The sequence below is a fragment of the Sciurus carolinensis genome, chromosome 12 (assembly GCF_902686445.1).
Source record: "Sciurus carolinensis chromosome 12, mSciCar1.2, whole genome shotgun sequence".
Classification (NCBI taxonomy): domain Eukaryota; kingdom Metazoa; phylum Chordata; class Mammalia; order Rodentia; family Sciuridae; genus Sciurus; species Sciurus carolinensis.
The window spans coordinates 52,496,625-52,517,180 of record NC_062224.1 but is presented as its reverse complement, the minus strand read 5'-3'; the positions used below and the strand labels follow the sequence as shown (position 1 = coordinate 52,517,180).

General features: G+C 34.8%; 1 protein-coding gene across 1 annotated transcript; it reads right to left on the bottom strand.

Moving 5' to 3' along the window:
• Window positions 1-3,532: 3,532 nt before the first annotated feature.
• Window positions 3,533-5,924, bottom strand: LOC124961317 (cTAGE family member 2-like). Its single transcript, XM_047519938.1, is given in 3 exon segments — window positions 3,533-3,588; window positions 3,591-3,965; window positions 4,883-5,924. Coding segments are annotated over 3 exon segments (1,473 nt in total).
• Between the last annotated feature and the right edge of the window lie 14,632 nt (window positions 5,925-20,556).

The window sequence follows — 20,556 nt, the reverse complement described above, 5'->3', positions numbered from 1 at the left end:
ATACTAGACAAAGGTTCCAACAATATGCAATGGAGAAAAGATAGCCTCTTCAATAAATGCTGCTGGGAAAACTGGAAAACCATATGCAATAGAATGAAATTAAACCCCTATCTCTCACCCTACACAAAACTCAACTCAAAATGGATCAAGGACCTTGGAATCAGACCAGAGACTCTGCATCTTATAGAAGAAAAAGTAGGTCCAAATCTTCAACTTGTTGGCTCAGGATCAGATTTCCTTAACAGGACACCCATAGCACAAGAAATAAAAGCAAGAATCAACAACTGGGATAGATTCAAACTTAAAAGCTTTCTCTCAGCAAAGGAAAGTATCAGAAATGTGAAGAGAGAGCCTACAGAGTGGGAGAATATCTTTGCCAACCATACCTCAGATAGAGCGCTAATTTCCAGAATCTATAAAGAACTCAAAAAACTCTACACGAAGAATACAAATAATCCAATCAACAAATGGGCTAAGGAAATGAACAGACACTTCACAGAAGAAGATGTACAAGTAATCAACAGATATATGAAAATATGTTCAACATCCCTAGTAATAAGGGAAATGCAAATCAAAACTACCCTAAGATTTCATCTCACCCCAATTAGAATGGCGATTATCAAGAATACAAGCAACAATAGGTGTTGGCGAGGATGTGGTGAAAAAGGAACACTCATACATTGCTGGTGGAGTTGCAAATTAGTGCAGCCACTCTGCAAAGCAGTGTGGAGATTCCTCAGAAAACTTGGAATGGAAACACCATTTGACCCAGCTATCCCACTCCTTGGCCTATATCCAAAGGACTTAAAATCAGCATACTACAGAGATACAGCCACATCAATGTTCATTGCTGCTCAATTCACCATAGCCAGATTGTGGAACCAACCTAGATGCCCTTCAGTTGATGAATGGATAAAGAAACTGTGGCATATTTATACAATGGAATATTACTCTGCAATGAAGAATGATAAAATTATGGCATTTGTAGGCAAATGGTCGAAATTGGAGAATATCATGCTAAGTGAGATAAGCCAATCTCAAAAAACTGAAAGTCAAATGATCTCGCTGATAAGCGGATGAGGACATATAATGGGGGGGTGGGAGGGGCTAGCATTAGGTTTAGGGTTAGGTTTAGAGTTAGACTAAGGACAGCGGCAAGAATGAAGGAAAGAAGGACTGTGTAGAGGGAAAAGAGGGGTGGGAGGGGTGGGGGGAGGGGAAAAATAAAATAAACATCATTACCCTATGTAAATGTAAAAAAATAAAAAAAAAAGTGATAGAAGATGAGCACATGAAACAGAATGGTATGATTTGGATCTGACTCTTCCCCCAAAGCTTCTGTTAATGCAGGAATATCTAGAGATGAAATGATTGTATTGTTGACAGTTGTACAAATCAATCCATCTAGTTTGAATGGATTGGGTGGTAACTGTGTAGGCAGGTGGGGCATAGCGGGAGGAAGTGGGGCATGAGGGCATGCCCAAGAAGAGTGCGTCTTCCCTATGGTCCTTTCTCCCTTCCTTCTCTTTGATTCCTGACCCTGGCCAGTAGTCTACTTTCCTCCACTGCATGATTGATGTGATACTGCAATATGTACCATCAGAAAAATGAGAGATTGTACTCTATTTATGTAAGATCTATCAAAATGTATAAATGCATTCTACTGTCATGTACAATTAGAATGAAAAATTTTTTAAAAGCAAGCCTATCAGTACTATAAAATCTTGCTTCAAGAAATAATGAAAATTCTTTTGATTTCTGTGCTGTTTTCCTGTTCAAATTTGCCTCTTTTGATGGAGATATACTTCAGGGTGGCAGGTAACTAGGGAACTCTTTAGTACTTCTTGAATATTGTATTATTTATTAAAAAGTTAATGGATTAATGTATTTTGATAAATCATACATAAGTGGAGTAAAATTTCTCATTTTTCAGACTATACATATTGTAGGATCACATCAAGCAGTCATGTGTACATGAAGTAAAAATGTCCGTTTCACTCTACTACCCTTTCTACACCCATACCCCTTCCCCTCCTTTCACTTACCTCTACCTAAAGTACCTCTGTTCTTCCCTAGCACACCCCTTATTGTGAATTAGCATTCCATATCAGAGATAACATTCAGCCTTGGGTTTTTTGGGTTTGGCTTATTTTGCTTAGCATGATATTATCCAACTCCACTAATTCTTAATTAGGGTATCTTTAATAAATGCTCTTTCTTGGTCTCTATTGGGAAACCATTGTTCAAAGTGTGGTCTCTGGACTGGTGCAGCTTTGCAAACTGTTACTTATTTGCAATGATACGGAAATTGAGAATAGGAATTTTTAAAATTTTATACTAGTTTGGGAGTCATCTTATGACTGACTATGGAATCTAATAATAACAAAATCTGAAGTAATGTCTTTGTTTTCTCTTTTCAGTGTCCTAATAATTCATTTACAGTTTACAAAAGTCTCCCTGAGAGCAAAACAAAGACGAGGTCATGCCCTGTATCAGTGAACCACAATAGAATGCAATTACTAATTTTGTGAAAATGGGTATAAAATAAAGGAGATATAAGGGTAAATGGGGATAGAGTGAGCTTAAATTGGGATTTCCAATTCCTGAAAATTTTCTGAGAACTGGCATTTTTTTTTGTATGTTTGAAATCTCCTGTTTATGCGACATGCTCACTCATGTTTCTTGTTTACTCTTAATATGCTCTACTTATTCTTTTTTATGGAATAACTGGCTGACTTTTATTATCATCAATGCCAAACAAGAATTTAAATCAATTAAAATATTTTCTTAAGAATAAAGTTACGGGCTGGGGACATAGTTCATTTGGTAGAGTGCCTGCCTCGCAAGCACAAGGCCCTGGGTTCAATCCCCAGCACCCCCCGCCTCCAAAAAAAGAAGTTACTTTCATATTTGCTACAATCATAGTAAACATTTCTTGGCATAAAGGCACAGTCTTTGTTTGAGTTTAAAATATCCCAAACTGCAAGATTACGTATATAAAACTCTGCTATTGTTTATGTAATAGTGGATTAACCAAATTAAAATTTATACTATGTAGAATAAAATAAAATGGAAATAATTTACTCATAAGATTCATATTAAAGTCATCTTTAATTACAAAGTACCATCCTAAGGATGATAATTCCACTAAACTTCAGCTGGAGCAAAAGTATAGTCGCTTAAGTAAAAGCAGTTAAACTAAAAATAAGATAAATCAAATTACTTTTGAAGAAAGATAAAAAATATTGTCAAATTTCTTGCTGTGGTTCTGGATCTTCAACAGCAGGCTCATTTGAAGGTGAAATCGACCCTGAAGGGAACTCACTTCTACTTTCAGAATGTGGGGGTCGGGGGAAAATCCAGCTCTTGGGAAAAGATGAGGAAAATGCCTCAGTGAATAGATGTTTCACACTGGGAATGGAAGGAGTGGTGGGCCATGTGGAAAATAATCTCCAGATGCTCTGCACATGTTTCCTGGAGGAGGTGGAGGAAGGAAAGATCCTCTTCTCATGAAATTCCTCCTTGCATCTCCTCAAAGTGATGGATTTCTGACTGGAATGAGAGGAACAAAAGCAAAGCCAGAGCCAGCGCTTGATTTTCAGCAGGGTGAGATGAATCCGGCACATTTAAATTATCAAGCTCATCTTTGGTATTATTTCTACTGGATTCCATTTCTGAAGATGTATGCTCATCCTCTTTATCCAAAGAAGGAATATTAAGACTTTTGAGTTCTGCTGGTCTGGAAAGTCTACCATAATTAGAAAAATATTCATCTTGCCTTTGTAGAGGAACAGGTAGATCAGAATATGCTTGGCCTGGTGGAAGGCTCATCATCTTATGGTCTGGTTCCCATGGAGGTGTCAGGATCAGAGTGTCAGCAGGTGCTCTATGAGGATCAGTTAACCCATCGTAGTGTGATTCTCTTCTTTTATTGCTAATCTGACGGTCCAGAGGCTTCTCTGAGCCTCCTGATGCGGGGGCATCTGGAATTCCATCCAGTGCTTGACAAAGATCCTCTGGAGGATGATTGCAAAGGCTCATCCTAAAAGGAATTTCCAGATGTTTTGCTCCAAAACATGGTGTTTTCTCTGATAATATATTACTCATTTCAGTCTGAATGGATTACTTAAGGGGATGAAGGGAATACAACAAAAATTCCAGAAAATATTACCTACAATCTGAAAAACAATGGGTCTTTACCATTAACAAAATTAAAAATAATTTTGCAACCATGCAATGAGTCTCTGAAAGCCTCTGGAGAAAATAGTTATAAATCTGCCTTTCTCTCCAACAGGCTGGTTAAATTTTAACAATGGTTTTGTTTATGTGTGGTAGTGAGGTAAGAGAATAAGGTTCCAAAACATTCCTTCCTTCCTACAAAGAATATGTCACCCCTATAATAAATGTTGGCACACAATAACCATTGGGACCACTGCCCTCCTGTAACCCTTAACTCAGCAATTTAGATATTAACCAGAGGGACCTAATAGAAATGGTCACATGAGATTACTTGTCTATCACTTTAACCACGAGGATAATAAGAATAGTCTTAGGTCACATAGAGTTTAGATTTTAAGGAAATAAACATTGTATTAGCTCATCAATGTAGTTAGATATTCTTAAAACAATTGTGATTAGGTAAGGATGATCTGTAAGGTTGTTGTTTTCTGCCTATGCTTTGAAAACTTCTTTAATATTAACCACAAGACTGCCATTATGGCCTGAAGAAAATTGTATATAAACCCAGCCTTCCCCAGAATAAAGTGGGATTGATTGCACCAGAACTAGAGTCTGTGTCTTTCATTCTCCATCCATCGCCGACGCTGTCTCCCCGAGCCCTGTTTACCGGTGTGGAACCCATGGACTCCTGCTAGGGCTGGACCCCGGCATCCTGAGCCTCTTCCTCCTTCCCCTGGAAGCAAAGGGGAGAGTGCACCCTTCCTTTCCAAATGAAAAGCTCTCATTTCAGATGAAACTCGACCTGATGGTGAGGGACCATATAGGGTGTGCTCTCTGCCAAATACTGTATTTGAAACATCAAGTGTATAAGGATCTTTTTCTAAAGATTTAAATTCAAACTCTATTTCAGGTAATTTTTGTCTGTTGTGAGCATTTACTTTCCTTAAATACTCACGGTTTCTTCCAGCAGTCGAAGCTACCAAATCATCATCACAAGCTTTATTCTCATAGAAAAGAATCTGCCTCTCAAAAAAATGAATGGTACTCTCCAATTCTTCCTCCAAATCTTTGGCTTGTTTTCTACAGGTCTCCAGCTGTTTAGCTGCGAGGCTGATCCTTATATCCACTTTGCAGAGTTTCTCCTTTTCCTCAAACCGGCACTTTTCCTCTGCTATTAATTTCCCGAGGAGTTTCACTTTATTTTCTTCATACAGTTCAATCATTAATTTAAGTTTCTGCTGAAGTTTCTGGTTCTCATTTTCAAGCTGTGTATTTTCTGACCTCAAAGATTCTCCCTCAGTCTGAAGATTTTTAATATGTTCTGTAAGATCTTCTTTTGTTTCATCTACTTCAGATAATGAAGTATCAATTTGATTTCTTTCTCCTAAGGTTTTTAAAGAGGGATTTAACTTAACAGCATGAACCAGTTCCTTCAAAGCTCCTTTTGGCTGATTTCCTAAGTGAGCACCAATTTCTGACTCACTCTTCACTTCCAACTTTAAGTTATCATCATCTGTTAGGTCTTCTCCAGGCACAGCCCCATCCTTCATCTTTAGCAAGCGTTTGGTCACAGACTTAAAGTGATTTTCTGTATCACATAAAACTTCTTCTGCCTGTACCTTAGAGTCTTCCAATGTTATTTTCTGTTTATTAAGGTCACTCACTTTTTCCTTCCATACTGTGGCTTCTTGTAAGAGAAGTTTGTGACTTTCCTGAAGCTGGTTATTCTCACTCAAATATTCCATGAGGAAGAAATGAAAAACAATAATGTAGGTCAGCAAAGGGAGGAACTACCTTAGAGAAAAACCACTCAAAGGAGAAAGCAAGCCAACTTAAAAACCAAAAGTAAGACCAAATGACTGGGACTACAAATCATATCTCAATAATAACCCTGAACGTTAAGGGCCTAAACTCATCAATCAAAAGACATAGACTGGCAGAATGGATTAAAAAGAAAGACCCAACAATATGCTGCCTGCAAGAGACTCATCTCATAGAAACAGACATCCACAGACTAAAGGTGAAAGGATGGGAAAAAACCTACCACGCACATGGACTCAGTAAAAAAGCGGGGGGTTCCATCCTTATATCAGATAAAGTGGACTTCAAGCCAAAGTTAGTCAGAAGGGATAAAGAAGGACATTTCATACTGCTTAAGGGAAACATAAATCAGGAAGACATAACGATAGTAAATATTTATGCCCCAAACAACGGTGCATCCCTGTACATCAAACAAATCCTTCTCAATTTCAGAAATCAAATAGACCACAACACAATAATTCTGGGTGACTTTAACATACCGCTGTCACTACTAGATAGATCTTCCAAACAAAAACCAACCAAAGAAACCATAGAACTCAATAACACAATCAATAACCTAGACTTAATAGACATATACAGAATATTCCATCCATCAATGAGCGGATTCACTTTATTCTCAGCAGCACATGGAACCTTCTTGAAAACAGACCATATGTTATGCCACAAAGCAGTCCTTAGGAAATGCAAAAAAATAGAGATACTGCCTTGTGTTCTATCAGATCATAATGGACTGAGAGTAGAAATCAATGACAAAATAAAAAAAAAAACAAAACAGAAATTACTCCAACACCTGGAGACTAAATAATATGCTATTGAATGAAACATGGATAACAGAAAACATCAGGGAGGAGATAAAAAAATTCTTAGAGGTCAATGAGAATGATGATACAACATATCAAAATCTCTGGGACACTATGAAAGTGGAACTAAGAGGAAAATTCATTGCATGGAGTGCATTCCAGAAAAGAATGAAAAGTCAACAACTAAATGAACTAACATTGCAGCTCAAAGCCCTAGAAAAAGAACAACAGAATAACAGCAAAAGTAGTAGAAGACAGGAAATAATTAAAATCAGAGCTGAAATTAATGAAATTGAAACAAAAGAAACAATTCAAAAAATTGACAAAACAAAAAAGTTGGCTCTTTGAAAAACTTTAGACAAACCCTCAGCCACACTAACAAAGAGGAGAGAGAAAACTCAAATTACTAAAATTCATGATGAAAAAGGAAATATCATGACAGACACCACTGAGATACATAACATAATGAGAAGCTACATTGAAAATCTGTATTCCAATAAAATAGAAACTACGGAAGACATTGACAAATTTCTAGAGATGTATGCTCCTCCCAAACTGAACCAGGAGGACATACACAATTTAAACAGATCAATATCAAGCAATGAAATAGAAGAAGCCATTAAAAACCTACCATCAAAGAAAAGCCCAGGACCAGACAGATTCTCAGCTGAGTTCTACAAGACCTTCAAAGAAGAACTCATTCCAAAACCTCTCAAAGTATTCCAGGAAATAGAAAATGAGGGTACCCTACCAAACTCATTCTATGAAGCTAATATCACCCTTATACCCAAACCAGGCAAAGACACATCAAAGAAAGAAAATTTTAGACCAATATCCCTATCCTTGATGAATATAGATCCAAGATCCTTAACAAAATATTGGCAAACCGTATACAAAAACATATTAAGAAAATTGTGCACCACGATCAAGTGGGGTTCATCCCTGGAATGCAAGGATGGTTAACATCTGTAAATCAATAAACATAATCCATCATGTCAATAGACTTAAGGATAAGAATCATACGGTTATTTCAATTGACGCAGAAAAAGAGTTTGACAAAATACAACACCCCTTCATGCTCAAAACACTAGAAAAAATAGGCATAGTAGGAACATACCTGAACATTGTAAAGGCTATTTATGCTAAGCCCATGGCCAACATCATTCTTAATGGAGAAAAACTGAAACCATTCCCTTTAAAAATGGTAACAAGACAGGGATGTCCTCTTTCTCCACTTCTATTCAACATTGTCCTCGAAACTCTAGCCAGAGCAGTTAGACAGTCTAAAGAAATTAAAGGGATACGAATAGAAAAAGAGGAACTTAAGTTATCACTATTTGCTGATGACATGATTCTATATTTAGAGGATCCAAAAAACTCCTCCAGAAAACTTCTAGACCTCATCAATGAATTCAGCAAAATAGCAGGCTATAAAATAAACACGCATAAATCTAAAGCACTTTTATATGCAAGCAATGAAACCGCTGAAAGGGAAATGAGGAAAACAACTCCATTTGCAATAGCCTCAAAAAAAATAAAATACTTGGGAATCAATCTCACAAAAGAGGTGAAAGACCTCTACAATGAGAACTACAGAACACTAAGAAAGAAATTGAGGAAGACCTTAGAAGATGAAAGATCTCCCATGTTTGGATAGGCAGAATTAATATTGTCAAAATGGCCATACTACCAAAAGTGCTATACAGATTCAATGCAATTCCAATTAAAATTCCAATGATGTACCTTACAGAAATAGAGCAAGCAATCATGAAATTCATCTGGAAGAATAAGAAACCCAGAATAGCTAAAGCAATCCTTAGCAGGAAGAATGAAACAGACACTTCACAGAAGATCTACAAGCAATCAACAAACATATGAAAAAATGTTCAACCTCTTTAGTAATAATTGAAATGCAAATCAAAACTACCCTAAGATTCCATCTCACCCAATTAGAATGGCAATTATCAAGGATACAAGCAACAATAGGTGTTGGAGTGGATGTGGGGAAAAAGGTAAATTCATACATTGCTGATGGAGCTGCAAATTAGTGCAGTCACTCTGGAAAGCAGTGTGGAGATTCCTTAGAATACTTGGAATGGAACCACCATTTGACCCAGCTATCCCACTCCTCGGCCTATACCCAAAGGACTTAACATCAGCATACTACAGAGATGCAGCCACATCAATGTTCATAGCTGCTCAATTCACAGTAGCCAGATTATAGAACCAATCTAGATGTCCTTCAATTGATGAATGGATAAAGAAACTGTGGTATATATATATACAATGGAATATTACTCAGCCATAAAGAATAATAAAATTATGGCATTTGCAGACAAATGGATGAAATTGGAGAATATCATGCTAAGTGAGATAAGCCAATCTCAAAAAACCAAAGGACAAATGATCTCGCTGATAAGCAGATGATGACACATAAGGGTGGGTGGGAGGCAGCAAGAATGGAGGAAGGAGGGACTGTATAGAGGGAAAAGAGGGGTGGGAGGGGTGGGGGGAAGGAAAAAATAACAATGAATCAAACCCTATTACCTTATGTAAATGTATGATTACACAAATGGTATGCTGTTACTCCATGTACAAACAGAAACAACATGTATCCCATTTGTTTATGATAAAAATAATTTTTTTAAAAAATGAGTTAATCATAAGATTGTTTATCCTTAAAAATGCATAAAGTTCTTGGTCAGAATATGGAGTTGGGGAAGGGAACCAAATTTCTTTGATATTGTAGTAGAGTTTGATGATAAGGTGTCTTATAGTGAATTAATAAATGTTGTTTTATTATAGCATGTTGTAATATATTTCATATGCTACTTCAAACATACTGCCAAAACTTTTTATCATTTAACATTTTTATATTTATCAGAACCCTATCACAACTAATGATATATGTTGTATTATTTATAACTTGTACATACTTTAAAATGGAAATATATGTGAAATAATTGGTTAAGGAATTGCAAACATTCCTTACATTCAGATTCTCAATGCTTTTGAAGTGCTTTCTGACTCAGCCATCATCGATATTCAGCTTTTACACATGGAGTCTTTATGTCATGTTTTTAAGAAGAATCAAGAACCATGAGTGCAGGGTTGTTAAAACAGATTTGCAATCATACCTGCTCCTCTCCTTCCTATGATGCTGCCTCCTGATACCCCTCATAAGTTGAAATTGAAGTTTAAAATATGTATGCAGGGCACCTAACATTCCCAAACATGATGGTTTAGCAATGAAAGTACAATATAGAACATTTCCTGTTTATCCCTGTGACCCTCTGGCTGGCTGGAAGCTGTGGTTGGCTGCCCCCAGCATCTCAAGAGAATATCTTCCCACCTATTATTGGCCTGGGAAAAGATCAAACTTTTAAGTACACTTCATACTGAATGCATATCACTTTTGCACTTGTAAGCTCAAACAAATCACAAGCTGAACAATCTTGAGTTGGGATCATTGTTGACCTGCTTTTGATATACATTTTGACTATGCTGATAAGTATTTCTACCCTGCTTGCTCTCTCTCAGCAATTGTTTAGTTCTTAGTTAAGAGTGTCAGTAATGTCTGTACGATTTTCTTCCAACTCAATTTCTACAAGTTTTATTCACACACAGGGAATGTCAATTGCCTCATTATTGTCACTTAGTATTACTATTACAGCTATTGTGATAACCAATAATTTTAAGATGTACTCTGAATTGAGAAGAATTAAAAGTGTGCTAAAAATGTTCATTTTAATACATAGTGATTAAGAGCTTGGAATTGGGTTATTAAATTTATGGTTTTGGGAAACATAAGCTCTGTAAATCTTAGTTTTCTTATCTATGTGATAAGTAGGCCTTGTAAGGTTTTGCTGTGAGATTTCAATGACATTATATATGTAAAATATATTGCTTAATATATGTTAGCTATTACTTTTTATAATAATACACTTTTATTGAGCTACTTGTATATTCTTCTCCTTGAAGAAAGTTATAACCTGTAGAGAGGAAAAGATGCTGATAAAGTTGGATAGCCAATGACTGAGTGGAAATTCTGGAAAATATTTCTAGTTGAATGTTATCGATATAATGTAAAACTATTCGTATGCATTTGTCAATAAAGGATGGTACTGTTTGCGATGCACTCTTTCGGACACTTTACACTAAATTTTTTTTAATCTTTCTCTTGTTTTAGAAGGTAAAAAACTGTTTAAAATTATAGATATGTGACTGCCAAGCTAGAAACTTTGCTTACTAACTTCCCTTGAAGGTTGTTTTGCCTTCTGTTGAGGTTCTGATAGTGGATTGTGAACAGAACTCATGTGACACCTAAGGGTTAGCCTTAAAAAAGAGTATCTAGGGTTAGGGTTTGTGGCTCAGTGGTAGAGTGCTCAGCTAGCACATGTGAGGCACTGGGTCCCATCCTTAGTGCCACATAAAAAAGTAAAATAAAGGTGCTGTATTCGCCTACCACTAAAAATAAAATAAAGAAGGAATGCCTGTGTACTCCTCACTATTTCTCCTCCTTGTGTACTGATAACTGGTAAAAGAATTGAGTCAGCAGAATTTAGATATAGTGAAATGTCTGTATTGAGTTGCCTCACCAGCTGTTCACTGCTTATTTTCTAGACTATTACATGAGAAGGAGACTGTGTTAGAAAAATATGTTACTAAACATCATAATATTTAAGCCACTGTATTTTAGAATTTCGTTGTTATGGGATCTTAGTGTCTACCCTAACTAACAACATTTCAAGAACAAAGGGATTTTGAAAAGGGACCAATTAGTACTTCTAGATATGAACAATGGAAGTGAAATAATGAGTAAGTAAGAAGAAGCAGGGCTACAGTGAGAAATGGTTGATTCCAGGCTTGGAAAAGTGAAAACAGAAGATGAACCCTGAACACTGTGGTACAAAAAAATAAGGAAATGCTTACAATATGGTAAGATCAGAGTGTTGCTCAGCAATTTAAAAAGAAATAATAACAACAACATGAATGAGCTTCAAAACTTTAACCACTCATAAAACTACCTATTACATCATTCCGTGTGTATGTAACTTGAAACAAGGTAGCAACTAAAGACACAGAAAGTAAATCAATATTTATTTATGGGGGGCTTGGATATTGGAGCAGGGATTGATTGCAGATGGTCATCAGGGAACGTTGGGAGTAATAGAAGTATTATTCTAAAACTGGATCGTGGTAAGTCTGCATAACTGTACACATTTATTAAAAGTCATTGGATTATGTGCTTAAAATGGATGAATTATATGGTATATAATTACACTTCAGTAATGCTTTAAAATATTTGAGAGATATTGTTGAGAAACAAAACAAAAATGATGGAGCATGGCAAAAGGACTCAGGCGTCAATAAGAAGGATCTCCCAATGGCCAAATGTGGAACAAGTTGAGAAAGAGAACAAGTGAAGATAAGAAGATATTTTAACCTCTACAATAAAATATCCATGACTGTATGCAGGTAAAAGTGAAGTGATTAAACAAGTAAATCTTTTTAACAGTGGAATTCCAATTAACAAATGTAGAAGCAATGGTGGAAACAGAAAACTGCCATTAGATAAACACCACAGCAGTAATTATTACAAGCAAGAATTATCAATGGTTGCTCAAATTATTTGGTGAAAGTATGATCAGAAAATATCTTCTCACAAAATGCTTATGATATTGGAAAAATAGTAACAATATAGAGAAACTTGGTAAATACCACCTTAACTAAGTTATCAATGTTACCATTAAAAATAAGAACAGATGTTGACATCATTTACCCTGCTTATGACTCACAGAAAAGAGTGCAGCCATCTTGTGTTGTAGCCTTGTCTCCCTGAAAGGCATACCCTCAGTTTAATCATGAGAAAATATCAGTCATATCCAAAATGTGGGCTATTTTACAAATAACTCACTAGGTACTCTTTAAAATTGTCAAGATAAGAAACACAAGAAAGAGTGAAGAATAGTCAAATTGGGAGTATGTACAGAGACACAAAAACTAACTGCAAAGTGGGATCTTGCAAAGGAAAAAGCATTCTATTATAATATCTGGCAAAATTTTAATAAGGTCTGCAATTGGTTTCGATAACTGTAGTATCGTTAACTTTAGAGAAAGCCGAGGCAAATATATGGAGTCTCTGTATTAATTTTTTCAGTAAGCATAAAAATATTTTTTAAAAATTCAAATAGACTAGAACCAGATTAGACTCAACTGAAGAAAAAGTGAACTGAAAGAGATCAGAGAAAATTATCTTCAATTTTCTCCAAAGAGACAAAAGAGACTGAGATATGGAAAATTTAAGAGATAAGAGCTATCTAATTAGAATCTCAGAAAGTTAAAATAAAGGGACAACATTAAAGGAGATGATGGCTGAGGTTTGTTTTAATTTTTGAGAACTCTTGAATAATAACAGTACTTTGAAGAAGCTCAATGAATTATCAATAGAAACAACACAAAAATGCAGAAGAGAAAGAGAAATTTATGAGAGCAGCTAAAAAGAAAAGACAGATCAACTATAAAGGAATGGCAGATGATAAAAGTCTTTTCCATAGCAACAATGGTTCGGAAAAGAGTGTATTGTCTTAAGCACGTGGAGGAAAATAACCTTTACTCTAGAATTCTAGGGTCAACTGAATCTGTCTTTCAAGAAAGAGAACAAAATAAAGATATTTCCAGATAAACAAAAAAACAAAGATAATAAAAAATAGTTCTTTTTTAAAACACATACCAAGAATAAACTTCAGAAAAAGGAAAATGAATGGCATGTGGAAAGTCTCAGATGCAAGATGGAAAAATTAGTGTAGTAATTAGGTAAGTAAATCCCAAGCAAACTTGCTGTAAAAGAGAAATATCTAATTTTGAAAAGGGCAAATATGATGAAACCAAAATATTTGGTGACAGTAGTATGTAAGTTTGGAGGAAGTAATCAGTTCAGGTATTTTAAGATTCTTATATTTTTAAGAGGAGGAAAAAGATAATTAACTTTAGACTTTGTCAAATTTAATATGTATTTCAAACTAACTAGAGTAGCCATTAATAGAATAGAACCTATAACTTCAAAGTAAGTATGATGGGGAGAAGGAATGGGAAAGAACATATGAAGAAACAGTTAAAAGAACACTCATTCAAAAAAAAAAAAAGAGAGGAAGAAAATGAAAAAGGAAGGGAAAGAAATATAAATAAAAAGACCAGGTTCAGATGTATTAATAAACCATCTTAAATGTACAAAATTATCTTGTTAAAGAAAAAAATTTTTTAAATTTAATATGAAAAAACAAAGATATATACTGTTTATAAGAGATACACCAAAAATATAAAGATTTGAAAAGAACAGGAGTTAGTAGATGGAAATAAATTCACATGATTGGACCCACCAAGTACTTAGAAGTAAAGCACAAACTGTCCTACTCAATAGCACTTCTTATACATAGCAGAATTTACAATTATGTGCAGATTTTTAGGTATTAGTTATTTTTAGGAGCTCTAGTTAGTGACACACCAATGTGTTTTGCTTCTTTTAAGTGTATTTGATACTTTGTTTAAATTGACTTTTACCTGTGACTGTGCCCTTTGTTCTCTTTTCTTATGATAATCAGAAAGAACCAGAAAGAAATAGGTTCTGGGAGCAAGTAGGATATAGTTTGGACACTTGAACAAAACTGAAACATCTTTCAACCAACTGATTGTTCTTCATGACGCACAGAATTAAAGACAGTCTGATTATAACTCCTGATTATAACAGTCTGATTATAATTATTTAAAACAAGAAACTAAGGAACGTGGGGTGCTACAGTAGCACATGCTTGTAATCCCAATGCTTCCAGAAGTTGAAGCAGGAGGATTTTGAGTTCAAATCCAACCTCAGCCAAAGCGAGGTGCTAAGCAACTCAGCGAGACCCTGTCTCTAAATAAAATATAAAAAGGGCTGGGGACGTGTCTCAGTAGTTAAGTGCCCCTTACCTCAATCTCCAGTTAAAAAAAAAAAAAGGAACAAACTAAGGTACCTCATTAATATGTAAATTTTCTTGTTTATGTACCAATCAAAAAATAAATTCAATATACAAATTGAAGGAAGATTTCCTAGAGTTGGAAAATTGCTTTGGAAATTAGAAGCCTTGCTTTACCAATTATCATATAATGTTTTTAGTACATAATTTTGTCATCTATTAAAATGAATAAGGAAACTTGAATTGAAATGAAACTTCACAGGAATAATAGGAATGATTTTCAATGCTAAATTAAACATAGCAAAGCAGGGGGAGTCAGTAATAAAATAACAAGTTTTAATTGCATTTAGATGGATAGAATAGACTTCAGAGTAAAAATAGAACCCTCTCCAATTCTGAAGGTTTAAGAAGTGGCAAGTCTTATATCACCAGCCTGATATTCATATTTAGAATAAATTACTACTCATTAATCTAACAATTATTTAGTGATTGCTTAGTATATTGCTTAGTATATAGGGACACAGTACTAAACAAAACAGTTAAAAATTCCAGCCTCTATGGTGTTTATAGTAGTGGAAGAGATGGACAATTCATGGAACATGTATTATACCAGATAGTTCAAATTCTATAAAAAAGACGTGGCAGAAGAGAGCAATATGAAGTTTTCAGGGAGAGACTGCACTTTTAGGTGGGGTAGATGGGGAAGTCCTCACAGAGAGGGTGACTGACATTTGAACAAAAACATGAAGGAGAGAGGATATGAGTCATGAAGATAAACTGGAAGACCATTTCGGGCAGAGGGATCAGCAAATGCAAAGGTTGTGAGCAGGACTATGGCCAGTGTGTTCAAGAAACACAAAGGAGGAGGCATGAATGTGGAGAAAGCCAGAGGAATGGTGGTTGGAGATGAGTTCAGAGACAGTGAGACATCAGGTCCCTGAGACATCATAGGACATTTTGAGGACTTTGGAGGTTTGAATGTGATTGCAAGGACTTTGACTTAAAAAAAAAAATTGGTAAAATGTATAAAACAAGAGAGTGTCATTTTAAACCTCTTTAGAATTAGAACTCATTACCATTAAGTACTTTCACGATGCTGTGCAACCATCACAGCAATCTATTTCCAAAATATTTTATAACCCCATACTGAAAGTCTGTCTCCCATTCTCTCTCCTCATAAGGTAGTAACTTCTAATCTACTTTCTATCTATGAATTTGCCTGTTGTAAATATTTCATATCAGTGAAATGTACAATGTTTGTTCTTTTGTACCGAGCTTATTTCACTTAATGTTTTCAAGGTTCATTCATGTGGTAGACTGTACCAGCACTTCAATCTTTTTTATGACTGATATCTATTTTATGTATATACCACTTTTATTTATTCATTTATCCACTGATAATCATTATGGTTGTTTTCACCTTTGGCTATTTGAATAATGCAGCTATGAACATTGATGTACAAGTTTTGCTTCAGTCCTTGCTTTCAATTCTTTTTTTTTTCCTTAATCTTATTTTAATTTTTCCAGTACATAGAACCCAAATCCTTGCATGTCTTAGACAAGTGCTCTATCACTGAGTTACATACCCAGCCCTTTTTAAACTTTATTTTGAGATAGGGCCTTGTTAAGTTGCCCAGGGACTTTGCACTAGTGATCCTCCTGCTTCAGCATCCCAAGCAGTGCATGCCAGTGACCTGGCCTTGATTTCACTTCCTTTGGGTATGTACCTAGAATTGGAATTGCTGAATTCTATGCTAATGAAATGTTTTAACCTTTTGAGTAATTCTCCTGCTGTTTTCCACAGCAGTATCATCATTTTATATTTCCACCAGTAAAGTATAAGCTTTTCAAATTCTTCCAAATCTTTACAAACATTTGTTATTTTCTACTTTTAAATATAATCATCCTAGCTATGAAGTGGTAGTTTTGGTTTGCATCTTCTTAATGATTAATGTTGAGCATCTTTTCATATACTTAATAGCCATTTGTGTATCTTCTTTAAAAAATTGTATTCAAGTCCTTTGCCTGTTTTAAAATTGGATCATTTGTCTTTTTGTTGTTGTGAGAGTTCTTTACATATTCAGGATATTAACTTCTTATACATACTGATATGATTTGCAGATATTTTCACCCTTCTGTACTTGTTTTCTTGACTGTGTCCTTTCATGTTGTTTTCTGTATCTTGTGTTTTGTTCCTCAGTACCTCCATTACTGCCTGGTTTTGCATTTACTTGGTTTTTGTTTGCTTGCTTCTGGTGGTGTTGGGGATTGAAGTCAGTGCTTTGTACTACACTCTCAGCCATTTAGTTGTTGTTGTTGTTGTTGTCATCATTTTGTAGTATGCCATTTTGATTCCATTTTTCTTTCCTGTTTAATATCTATTCTGGTTATATTCTAGGTGGTTAGTAGTGTTATAAGTTAAATTAGGTGGCTATAAGTTGAAGATGTTAATTGTAATTCCCAAGATGCCCCCACTAAGGACTTTGGCTTTTTATCTGAGTGAGATGGAAAACTACTGGAGACTTTTGACTGGATCTGTATTTTGTTTTAGTCTGACTGCTATTCTAAGAACAGACTGCTGAGGGTCGATGCCAAGCTGGAGCTGAAATGTGAAATAGGTTTTATAATGAACCAGGCAAAAAATTATGGTGGCTTAAAACACATTGGTAATGACATCTGGTATCACTGGGATTTGTGTTCAGATTCAGAGTGCATTTTCAAGGAAAAATACAGGACTTACTACTGCATTTTTTGTGAACTATGAGAGAAAGATGAGAGTGACACCAAAGATTTTTGGAAGATGAATTTACATTTAGAAATAGAATTCCAAATTTTAGGATATATGTGTGTATTACATAGATGCTAAACACCTAAGAAAAAAGAGAGCAATGAGGCCCTCAATAAAGGCAGTGGTGATAAAGAAACAGTTAAACACACACAAAAAAATTAGTAATCAGTCTGAAATTCTCACATTACAAATATATGAATCAATTGTATTCCACATTTAGGAGAAACTAAAACATCTCAAGGATATATTTTCATATGTTGAATGTCAGGGTGGGTAATGGAGTTGAAACAGGAAAGCACATTCCTCATACCATCCGTGTGTACTATACCCAGAAACTGGTCTATTGAGAATGAAGGTAACTGAATACTGTAAGAGTGTAAATTTGTGAAAGGAAGAAAGGGAGAGAAGGAAGGAAAGAAAAGAGGAAAAGGAGTTCATTATATTCACACTGCCCTTACCAAATTAGCAAAATTTGTTAATAAATTTTAGAAAGAATCTTAACAGCAAAATATTTCTGCTAAAAAAAGAAAGAATTTTTTTGCTATCAATTCTGACACTTGAGTATATCAGAAAAAAACTCATTCCTTCTACTTATATGAAGTGTCCAGAACATGCAAAGCTATACAGCCTTCTGGAATTTGATTGATGAAAATATTCTAAAACTGGTTTTGTGTTGATTCTGTGTAACTTTTAAAGTTATTAAATTTACTTAACATCACTATATACTTCAAACAGATGACTTATTGTTTATAAATTATACTTCAGTAAAGTTTTAAAAATTATATAAATATGCCAGGCATGCTGGCACATGCCTGTAATCCCAGCTACTTAGGAGGCTTAGGCAAGGGGATTTCAAGTTCAAGACCAGCCTGGGCAACTTAGCTAGACCCTGTCTCAAAATAAAACATAAAAATTGGGCTCAGTGGGAGAGCATCACTAAGATTAATCTCCGGTACTGCAAAAACATGTGTATACACACACACACACACACACACACACCAGAAATCTGAATAATATGTTAACACTCATGGACAAATTTTTGTTAAACTTTTAATCCCATTATAATGGGATTTAGTTTCAGTTCTCTATTTCTATATTTTATGTTAAAATAGTATGTGTTTTATACAGTGGTAGTCTCAATTTTAGTTTTTCAATAAGGCAAATACTTCATAAAACTAGTATTAAGAAACCTGTTTGTATGGAAATAGTATAATAAAGCCCAACAAAAATGTGTGTGAATTGACAGAAGCAGGCATTAATTAGGAGTTCTGTTTTAATACTTGGAAAGTACTTTACTTAATGATAGTATAATATAAAGTGGAATATTTCCACATGTATTCATATGAAAGTAAATGAATTAAAAAAAAAAGTCTATAAATATATGTACCAAACTGATAATTAACTTCTGTTGAGAGGATATGGCTTTGAAGAAATTATATTTATTTCTTCATATATTATTTGAACAATTAATAGGAAGCAACATACAGAGAGACTAAAAACCTAAGAAAAAAGAGAGAGATGAGGCCCTCTCATAAGGCAATGGTGATAAAGAAGCAGTTAAACACACAAAAAAATTTAGTAATAAGTCTGAAATTCTCACATTACAAATATATGAATCAAAGAATTGCCTATTAAATGTATGTTAGCAAATAGGGGCAATTTTAAAACACAATTATGACTTACTAAGTTAACTCTATATTCCTAAATATATTTCTTATGTGTATATATTTTTAAATATTTTAAAATTATAGCTTAAATTATGGGGCATCTGGTACAGTCATATTCCTTAGACATTATTATTTCATTGGTTTTCTCCTAAGTTCTGTAGTTGAAGTTTTGTTTTTTGAAAAAAAAAAACAATAAAATTGATAAACCCCTAGTCACACTAATGAATTGAAAAAGAAAACCCAAATTACTAATATACACGATGAAAAAGGAAATATCACAACAGACACAGCTGAAATACAAAAGATAATTGGAAACTATTTTGAAAACTCAGTACTGCAAAAACATGCGTATATGTATGTATATACTCCAATAAAGTAGAAAATATTGAAGACATTAACAAATTTGTAGAGAATATGACCTACCTAAACTGAATCAGGAGGTCATACACAATTTAAGTGGAACAAATTTCAAGTAATGAAATAGAAAAAATGCCATCAAAAGCCTACCAACCAAGAAAAGCCCAGGACTGGACAGATTCTCAGATGAGTTCTACAAGATCTTCAAAGAAGAATTAACACCAATACTCCTCAAATTATTCCATGAAATAGAAAAGGAGGGAAACCCTCCAAATTCACTCTGTGAGGCTAATATTACCCTGATACCAAAACCAGACAAAGACCTATCAAGGAAAGAAAACTCCAGACCCATATCCTTGATGAACACAGATGCAAAATTTCTCAATAAAATTCTGGCATATTGCATACAAAAACATATTAAAAAGGTAGTGCACCACAATCAAGTGGGGTTCAGAACAGGGATGCACAGTTGGTTCAATATATGGAAATCAATAACTGTAATTCATCCTATCAATAGACTTAAAAACAAGAATCATATGATCATCTCAATAAATGCAGAAAAAGTATTTGACAAAATACAGCACCCCTTTATTTTTAAAACATGAGAAAAACTAGGGAGAGTAGGAACATACCTCAACATTGTAAAAGCCATATATGTTAAACCCATAGCCAACATAATTCTAAACAAAGGAAAATTGAAAGCATTCACCCTAAACTGGAACAAGACACTGCAGTCAGAATGGCAAGTATCAAGAATACAAGTAACAATAAATGTTGGCGAGGATGTGGGGAAAAGGTACACTCAAACATCAGTGGGACTGAAAATTAGTACAAACCACTCTGGAAAACAGTATGGAGATTCCTCAAAACACTAGGAATGGAACCACCATGTGACCTAGTTATCCCAATCCGCTGTATATCCAAAGAAGTAAAAAGCAGCATACTACCCTAAGACAGCCACATCAATGTTTATATCAGTTCAACTCACAATA